The sequence below is a fragment of the Opisthorchis viverrini genome (assembly GCF_000715545.1).
Source record: "Opisthorchis viverrini unplaced genomic scaffold opera_v5_44, whole genome shotgun sequence".
NCBI classification, from domain to species: Eukaryota; Metazoa; Platyhelminthes; class Trematoda; order Opisthorchiida; family Opisthorchiidae; genus Opisthorchis; species Opisthorchis viverrini.
Window position 1 is genome coordinate 1,144,885 of NW_008751700.1, and position 10,499 is coordinate 1,155,383.

Below are 10,499 nucleotides of genomic sequence, written 5' to 3' on the forward strand. Positions count from 1 at the left end.
GGGACATGTGTTACGCATGCCGAACCATCGTTTGCCGAAGAGAGTGCTGTTTTCCATGCCCAATTCGGAGTGGCGTAAACAGAGAGGTGGCCAACCCATGACCTGGCAGAGGAGTATGAAGGAGATCACGAAACGCTTGGGTGCTGTCGGTGCTACTCGCCTTCCAGGATGGGGACCGCATGATCTTCACTGTGCCTGGTTGGAGACACTACAAGATACGGCTGCCAACCGATGTCAGTGGCGTTCTTGTTGTCAGTTTCTATCCAGATTGCCTGAGTGAATGTCTGGAGTTGTATGAACCTCGGAATGATTGTGTTAAGCTAGCACTAAGTCCCTACCTCATACACCTTTATTCTTTTCTTCACAATAAGGCTTTCAAATAAGTCATGGTTGTACGGCAGTGAAGCATCGGTGTTGAGCACTGATGTCATGCTGTCCATGATGATGATGTTTCACCAACTTTTTTTAAAAGCGCACAGTATGGACCGTTCCTCGTTTAAAGAACAAGATCTTATGGGATACTACCTTATATTTGGAAATCTAATGTCAATGTCCCACTTATCTTCACTTAACATCTTGAAGGAGTCCGCCGAATTGCTCTTCATGGTGTTCAGCCTACATCTCAAACTGTCGCTTCTGAGGATTGATCTTTTTCGGTTACTCTTTGTTTCGAGTTTCTTTGACCTTAAATGATCGAAGGCCTCGAAATAGAGTGTAGTGGGTACCTATTGTAAAGGCCCTCATATCCTCGGCCGTCGCCTTCCATCACCATATGTCATTCATTCTACACTCACTTATTCGGTTTTAGGGAGTACGTGTTTGTTTATACTTCTTTTATGCTCACCAATTCTGCTGTGCAATTCCCTGGCAGTTTGTCCTATGTAAACCTTAGTGCAATCGTCGCAGTTAATTTCATACACACAGAATCCCTATTACATAACTATCTTAGCACTAGCTCACCACAGAGTCGGACAGAGGGTTCAAACGATGTTCAAGAGGGACCATCAAATGAACCGAACCAGACCCTAGACTGGACACAAACCCATCTAGGTTTCCCCATCGACCAACCATTCGTTCACCCACCCAAACACACAAAAATCCTTTGGCCGACAGCCAACAGAGGTTTAGCTAGACTTAGCTGATTGGTTATGCTTCCGTCTTAAATCTCGACCAACCTCGGAACCTAGTCACTTGGCCTAACGAAGCTTTTGTGTCAAAAGTGAAACATTGCCCACCAATACATCTACCGATTGTCACCAAACTTCTTCGAAAACGAAAGAAATGTGTTTGTCTTCACAATTTCGTTGGTGTTGTTCTCTCAAAGTTCAACCAGTGTCATTTATGGTGAGGATAACCAGTTTCCACACTATCTTGTTGGGGAGCACTACCTGACGGTGTTAAAAGTTTAGAACACGGTCTTTCCCTTTGTCTTTCTTGATATTATTGAACTGCAAAAACCGTCTGTGATGACTATGTTGTTCTCTGTAGATCAGCTGGCTATTTTTGAGTTACCCACGCGTCTACTTTCAGCTACCGCATTTACAGTTTCGTAGATCTTGACGAACGGCACATCCCACCTTTTGAATGTACTGCTGTGAATGACGGTCACGGTGCTTCGAATACGAGGAGTTGTCTGCCTCTGATTTCTTCTAAGCATTGTATATAAGCGAGCCAAAATGGGTCCATTTCGTCCTTCTTGGCTGGGTCCAACGTGCCTGCTTGGTCCACTGTTGCAACGATGTTCAGTTTTTGTAGTAGCAGTTCGAAGAGTCTTGTTTCAAAGAATTCACAACAAAACTCGCAGTGGTCATCCTTACGGCCCTTAGTTTCCGCTAGATTCTTCACACTTTATACTATCTAATTAACTTCATTCTAAATACTTCACTACTCGTTGAAGGAAAAAAGCAAAGGTTTGCTTCTTGATTACTTGTAATGATTATCGTCGGTTATTTTCGGAAGCTGAGGTATTTTCAAAGAGTTTTCTGCCGAAACACACATCATATTTGTCGTGTTTTCCATGAAGCGTCTCGGTTTACTGCTAAAATTAATTACAACCCGATTGAAGCTCAACCGTGAAACTGCAATCAATAGGACTGTTTGACTCATACTGTTGGGAATGATTGTGTTCCAACCCAAGGCTTCCTTCCTTCTGGTGCCAGGGGGCAGCTGGCTGCCCGCTGCGACATCCTGGCTGCGCATAGAGCCCACTGGAAGCTATCTGTGGGTTGACTGATGAACACGACTCCCCTAAGCTTCGCCGTCTATCCGCATTTATCGGTAACTCCAGCTCAGATGACCCGTAGGTGTCACATCCCTAAGATGTGCAGCGCATTTTGCTTCGACTTGCACGGCTAAACCGCTGTACATTCGTACCCGAGCAGAGGGGGTTGTGTTCTCATCGTTCGCACGCCTCATATACGGAAGTAGGTGGAAACGCCAATAACTTCCGCTGCAACGGTACGTACGCCACACAAAGATACTCACATGTGCGCAGCCCTGAGGGAACGCAATTTACTGGTTTTCGTATCCGGGCCTATTCACCTGTCTAGGATTTTTCTAGAGCGCCTATAATCCCGGTGCTGCTTGTCTTGATTCCCGAGTTTATTTAGTGGATTGGTGGCTTTCGGGAATAAGATACATTAAATTTGTAAGCGTCATGTTTGTGTCGTTCAAACGCTGATTTCTGCTGACGTTTTTTTTTGGTAGTTGAATGCGTTGTTCCCTAGTACACGAGGGCAGGAATAACGGCGTCCTCTAAACTTTATTTTTGAAGGACAATCGTCTGAATACATTGGTGTCCTGTTCATGCATTTGACGTATGGCATACTGTTGTAATTTATTCGATAGCACTGTCTTTCAGTAAGTTGGGGAAGTCCTTTATTCATAATTTCGGGCCGCTGTCGGTAGCTGTTCCTCCTGGTAATCCAAAACGGACGGAGAGCCAACAGAACCATTCAGTCACAACACCCATCCATAAAGTGGAGCCTCAAGCCACTTGGAATAAAGGAAAATGGAATCCAGCATGTTCTTTTTTGTTCTTTGGCACTTGAGCGAAGGATCATAAGGTGTAGATTGTACTCTCTGGATGTGGTCGCATAGGATTTATGTTAAACTAAACCGGGTCTTTGGAGTTGTTAGCAAGTTTATGTACTGTTTGCTCTGCTGATGTGGGTCGCTGAACTATCTGCTTTGGAGGGAAACCAGTAAAACCGGCTGGGAACGTGATGTATGCAGCTGTAACAAGTTCGACAGAGAAGATCCCAACAAAACACAACGGTCGAAGTGAAGCAAGAATATGACCGGCTTGGGCAAGATGCACCGAGAAATACACACAAACACAAATGTTGTACGCATAAGCCCGAATAGCCGCTACATCTCTCGGTAATAGTTCCTTTCTTAGAAAAACGAACGTGCCCCTTGGTAGTTTGAAGGTGGTCAAGCAGACAACTCGCAATCTTCAGGTTAGGTTCATGGGTATTTCTCAGGTCTCCCATAGTAATCTGAGAGAGTGTGTAGTCCCGCAAGAAGAGTACAAGTGTCTATGTATCATAAGTTCCTCCAGGTTCGTTCGTAAACCCCATGAATCTAATTGAGTTCATACACATCATGGGTTGTTGTGTTATTGCGTGACCAATTAATATGTGACCACCAGTAAAACTGCCAAACACGGGCTTTCATATGTATGATTCTCTGATGACATTTACGGATGGAAACAGACTGTTAGAAATCTTGATGCGATCTCCACGCACGAGACATCTGACTGCAAATCGTGATTCATTCCATATGAATATAAAGCAGTAATATATCCGATGGGATATTTGTAAGTGACTAAACAGTGCAATAATACTCAGAAACTACAGAAAGGACTGCATCTTCCGGAATTCTGGCTGTTCGATTTGTGACGCACAACGGGCATTAATATTAACCGTCATTTTCGCTTCTTAAAAATATTTGAAGTTTTTCAATACCAATTGAGAAGAGGCATCAGACACTCGATTGTGTCCCAAGCGGGCACTAAACACCTGATCTGCAAATGATCCATATGCAAAGTAAAATAGGCGTAAATATCATTCTCACAAGTCCCCCCCACACACACAGGTGCTTCCTTCTCTCCCACTGAATAATATTTCTGTTGTTGAGACCAGCACTCCTTTCACTTAATCCCATTGTCGCCACGGCAACAGTCTAAAGGCCTACATCCCATACATAACTCGTCCTTGGGCATAATTCATCAGCATCACCGGCTCCAGCAAGTGTTGCGAAAACAGTCCTGTTCTAAATAGCAGGTTAGACATTTTCTTGATCGGCAACCCAGAGGAAAACTTTGCCGTCTCACATAAACTTCAGTAGTGGCTCAGAAGTAATGAAAAGGATATTTAGGTAGTGTAAATAGTAGGCACATAGACCAAGAAATTGAAGTCACATAATTGAAGAAATCAACCTCAGGAATCACATATAGGTGGGTTCGAGTATTCAACCGTCACTTCAAACTGTTCAACCGATTCAACACGACGTCCGAATTTCCCCAGTGATCCTCTGAAGAAGTGTCAAACACATATCTCATCCATGTATAAGCTTTGCACACTTTCAAATCTGCAAGAAGAAGCACACTAAACTTTTACCGCGCCGCTGCAGTGCTGCTAAGCCCCATGAGAATTATCTTATGTCGGTAAAGCCTATCCTGCGTAAGGGAAGCTGCCAGACGGTTCGAATCGTCCATGAAAAGCATGCGAAACTTCGCACTTCGTACATCCGGGTGTTTTCACTATCAGTTCACCAGCCGTCAGAACAGGGGATTTTTCACTCATCGTCTGTTTGTTCAGCGCACGTAAGTGACTGGTATACGCTAAATTTCGATCATTTTACTAATCGACCAGACGAGAGGAACTGATGAATTTAGCAGTCTACTAGGCTCGTTTTTCAGCCTCAGTCCTCCAAATGCAGATGTTGCGAATAGGTCTGATGAAATGATACGAACTCGCACCGCAGGGAAACTTGTTATGCGTATGCCCAATGTTGCACCCTTCCGTTGGTTTTCTCGCATGATATCCGCTCTTGGAAACCGGGACTAAAATACCGGTCGAACTCATGTTGTGCATCTGCTCTCCCTTATAAATATCTCACTTCCGAAATTAAAAAAAAATATTGTCCTTGCTCCTCCAACAGTTCACCAACCGTTCAGAAAATTGTCAGCTGTTGTTGTTCATCCTTCATTCGGCTATGTAGTGCTGACACGATACAATCAACAGGCATACTGATTGTGATTTGGTCGTTCAAATGTCACCGACAGCAGACAGTGATATGTAATTCCTTCACCTATTCAAGCGTTCAAACGAATTGACGCTCAAACAGCGTCATTTCCGGGTGCTTGAATACTATACTAAACGCTAGGTGACAAAATGTCCTATGTATTTCACATTATACTAAAATTTTGGTTGCAGGCTCGACGGGGATTGGGGAAATCAACAACTCGAACTTAAGACGATGGCGAATCCCGTTGAATCTCGAATTAAGAGGGTGGTGGATAATTGGGCTGACGAATTAACTGAGTGCCTGAAGGTCTTCGACCCCTTGACTGTTGTAAAAGTGAATTGCCTTCAAATCTGAGTAACTGTCGATTTTATTGTTTCAGTGGTCGACTGTTAGTCGTCAACAACTGGTGGGTGGATTATTTACTTGTTTTCGAATGGGTCGAATAATTATCTATTTTCTTTCAAACCGTATTATTGATTTAAGCCGTTTTTGTAGTTTACCTAAGTAATTCATTTTTAAATGTGAACGTTTACAGAACATTCCCAAATGTACCGGAGCAAATGAATTTTTACTTCGCGTTGCGTTGAACTGGCGATACTGTTTATTAACCTCAATTCATTCACCACTGCTGGCAGGCATCCAAATCAAGCAGACTATCCTAGAAGCATGAATTTTTCCCCAATAAAACCCCTTCCCTCGAGGAACTAAATCACCGAATACCACGAAGCGAATAATTTCTGTTTCCCTAAATGGCCTATTCACCCCCATGGGGGAAACGTCACATTCGGAACTCATGTCATTCACCTAGACTCAAGTGTGGACAGTGCAAGCGATTGCTATCGTAAGCACTGCTCACTTACTACATCACAGCACCAAAGGACACTTGGCCGAACTTGACCCGGGGTTTGTAGCTCGTAGCCAGTTTAGGGCAGGTAGCGCAAGAGACAGCCTGACGACCATTCACTGGTCCATTGCGCTGTGTTAGGGTGCGTCAGGACGGCAGGGATTAAGCAACAGGGCTTAGGCCGCGACAGAGAAACATTGAGTCGGTTGTGGAGTATTATGTGCATGTGAACTTACGGATGAGTTTGGTTATGATTGTTGAATATGTGTACAAAGCGCGTCCTGTGAATGACCTGGAAGTCTTCAACGAGGTTTACGGCTGCGTTTGTCACATCACTTGTCACATTACCACTAATAAGGTTGCGAGGTCACCAATTGAGCTGCCATACTCCACTAATATCTGAAGTTACCTTAGAAAGAATATACTACCAGGTACAAGTGTGTTGATAGTTTGATTTTGTAGGATGTACTATTGAGCCAACCTGTTCAAATGTGTGTGTCAACTGTAGCCACACATACAACAGCTCTGGAGAACAGCAACGCCATGGTCAAGGTACATATAGATAAGCGCAAAATCTTGCTTTTACGCGACGACTATCTGGGTAAAATGGCTGCTCCGGTCTAGGCTTGGGTAGCTTAGCACTATCTCATTCTTCGTGCTTTCTTCGTATGACATGGCAAACTGGCACAGAAAGGATCTTACAGCTAAATTCGCACCACCAATAGCACAACGGGTTCATCTCTATTTAAAAACTACAGGCGTATTATATGGAACGACTGTCGAGCGTGTTAAGCTATTTGGGTGCATCCCATCTAGTCTCTGCGGCCTTCAAAAGATGCATATTCCTGTCTAGGAAGGGCCTTGTTCGTCACTGCTCCCACTATGGAACATTGCACGGAGTTTTTTCCATGAACGAGACAGAACTTGTGAACGGCTTTAAATATGTAACACCGAGTAGGTCATGTATTTTATACAATGAAGTCACAGCAGCCCTGCTAACGACCGTTTTGTTTTCCCTATTTGCTTCCATGCTTCCACCAATCAGACTTTCTGTTCTGTCATTTGGTCTGAATGTAACTCTTCAACTCTTCGGGAGGAGTTTCATCATACTAGTCGCAAAGCATTCTCCACCTTTCATCGCTGAGCTTTTTATTTTACTATTTTCCGAAATTATCTGGCTATCCTTAAATTATTCTCAAGTCATATGCTTTCTCAGTTTCTCGGATAATTCCCACCTATTTGACTGATTTCCCATATTGCGACTCACGATTACTTCCTCTTTGATTATCGGACTGAATCTTCTTACTTTTGAAGGTAATGCAATGGTTGCTCAATCTAAGGCATTAAGAGGATGACAATTTCAAATCACCTATGGGGATTCCGGCTAGCCCTAGTACGGAAATTAATGTCATGGTATATAGTCCATACATCTTGTTACAGTCTCCAATGACGCAATGCGCCTTGTGAAAATTTCAGTTCCTTATCCGTTATATTTGTGTTTCAGTTTGTCGGTTCACATAATATCATTTTCAGCACTCAGAGAACAGGAACTCCTCCGGTGACCATAACATGCCCCTACCAGTAGCGGCGAATGGGAATGGCATTGCACTACAAAGGTCCTCAAATCATCGGTAAGTTTATCTCCGAGAGGTAGTACACAATAGTTCCAGCCTTTGTGTTCACTATGCACTCAACTTCAGCAATTTAGTTCACCGGAAATGCAACCGGCTCAGCAAACAGAGGGGTAGAAATATACTTACTCAATGGTTCATTCCAGTGTTCCGCAAATTAAGAACCAAGACTATGGTGCGAAAATTATGCTGAGGATATTTTACTAGATCGGTCCCGAGAGAAACATACGAAGCCGAAGTTAGATGATCTTGGCTACGAGTTTCACAGATCTCATACAATTTACTGTAGTTCTTAACGAGAAATGCTGCGTGGACCCTTGGAAGCTAAAGTGCACCTTCGATCTCGATGGTTACGATTGCGCTTTTTGCCCAGTGATTCTCCATCATTATTTGGTTGCATGCAGACAATGTGTGCACTCTCGAACAAAGGTCGACTTGTTCTACATATGTTCTCGATATAGCATATTACAACCCCACATTAGTCCTTCCTGAAGATACAGTGAACTAGGCTGAGCGAGCCATGATGGTAGTCAGGATACGTGAAGAATTGGTCTACTTTGAGAATACCGTCGGTCACTGCACAATGCATGCGCGGTAAATCCGTGTGAGTTCTTTACGACGTGTTCACGGAATAAATAAACAAGAGCTTCATTTTTCGGATATATGAGTAGCTTTATGTGTCAACCACGTCTACGCTTACTCATGTAAAGCTGTTCTTGTCTGGATTCGTTTGATTCTGTTGTTCCCCTCAAGGAACTATGCACTCTTTTCAGAAGAGCTTGATAAACAATCGGTAGTTTTTATTTGGACAACGTTTCACTTTTGACACAAATGCTTCATCAGGCCAAGTGAGCAGGTCACCAAAGTGGCCAGGTTATAAGGCAGGCGGGGAACCAATCAGTAAGTCAATCCTCTTCAGATTATCACACTAGATCAGTTATGAGTGTCAATTAACGGCTCTTGTCGGTTAGTAAAGTGACTGATCGCCGAGGTGGTAGAAATCACCAGGCATCCCAGTGTTAACAGAATAGGTGTGGAACTGGCAAGCATGTGGAGAACGGTTCTGGATCAGTCGAGCTGACACGTGTTGGTGTGCAATCATCGGAAGGAAGAGTGGTCGTCATTTGAATTCCACTTGACCTCAACCCCACTCAAACTAAATTGTTCGCTTTTGTTGCACAAATAAAAACTAACGATTGTTTATCAAGCTCTTCTGAAACGATGACTTCTCAATCGATTCGAAACTTTTTTCAATTGATTGAAAACTATGCACTCTGTTTATTCCTTTTCACCCACTCATAGAATAGATTTATCTCGCTCAGAATTGATACGTAGCTTCGGAGGTAGACTCTGTTCGCTGGAGCTTACCGTCATGTAATACGTGTCCCGTGCACTCGTGCTGTGAGATTTGCCGCGCACTTTATGTTGTTGCACATCTCTGCGCCATTCCTCATCCGGGGGTCTTCCAGTGTGATATTTTTCCGCCTGAGCGAATAGGTCACTGAGTTCAAACTTCTGAATTTCAACGCACAAAACTATGAGACTGTTGATCCACTTAATACCAGAAATTTATGTGCATTTCATAACTGTCTGGTCCAGGCTAGACGCGTTCCGAATTATGCTGTCGTTGATGATGATGATGATGATGAGTTAGCGGGGAACTGCAAAAATGACATGTGGCACTGCGCGCACGGTGTGTTATTTTTGCCGGCAACCTCCATGCTTCCTGTTGACTTACCATCCACTTAAGTCGCTACTCTATTAGACTTATCGTTATTTCAGCACCTGATTTACTTGATGGTGAACGTAAACCTGTGATTTTCTAGATTCCCCATTTCACACATTGTGGATCCTTTTTGTGATCGTATTTAAAACATGAGTTAATTCGTCGCCGGGGTTGTTCCGCGTTTCGTTCAAGTAGTCCGAAACGTGGCATGGTGTGCGTCTTCTCGTATGATGCAGCTGGATTTGAATTGATGGAGGGATAAACTACCGATGGCCTTTCGATGTCCTTATCAAACTTAGTACTTTTGCTGGCTAAGTCCACCTGTATGACCAGACCACTCTTGCAGATCCCTGTCACTGAATTCGTCCACGCCAGTTTTGGTTGCGCTGAGCTTAAATTGATTTGGGCCTAGAAGACTTGAACACTCTGGACAGAAGGCTTCCTAAAAGATGTAGAAGTTTCACTCAGGACGTCACCCGATCAGAACTCTCAGCACTGGAGAAAACTGATCAAATCTGACTTGCTGCTTTCACTATCTCAATGTAAATGGTTGAAGCTTATCTGGAAATCACGTAGCATTTGGTTTTCCCTTTTCAACCAAGTTAAGAAGTGGCCTATACAGAAAACTCCAGCTAACTTATGAGCTTTGAAATTTCAAATTCAGATGCATCTTTTAATTTTTTCAAGTCACACTGGAATCATCATCATCATCAACAACAGCATGACATCAGTGCTCAACACCGATGCTTCACTGCCGTACACCCATGACTTATTTGAAAGCCTTATTGTAAAGAAAAGAATAAAGGTGGATGGGGGGGACTTAGTGCTAGCTTAACACAATCATTCCGAGGTGCCTACACCTCCAGACATTCACTCAGGCAATCTGGACAGAAACTGACTACAAGAACGCCACTGACATCGGTTGGCAGCCATATCTTGTAGTGTCTCCAACCAGGCACAGTGAGGATCACGCGGTCCCCATCCAGGAAGGCGAGTAGCACCGACAGCACCCAAGCGTTTCGTGATCTCCTTCATACTCCTCTGC

The 10,499-nt window shown here is 43.7% G+C and overlaps 1 protein-coding gene across 1 annotated transcript in view; it reads left to right on the plus strand.

Annotated features, from left to right (window-relative positions):
* Positions 1-10,499, plus strand: part of T265_03200 (hypothetical protein) — a gene marked incomplete at both ends in the record, with an annotated part of 55,253 nt that overhangs the window by 33,195 nt on the left and 11,559 nt on the right. Inside the window, one exon of the mRNA XM_009167619.1 lies at positions 7,631-7,728. Coding sequence (XP_009165883.1) covers positions 7,631-7,728 — 98 coding nt within the window. The remainder of the gene's footprint in view (positions 1-7,630; positions 7,729-10,499) is intronic.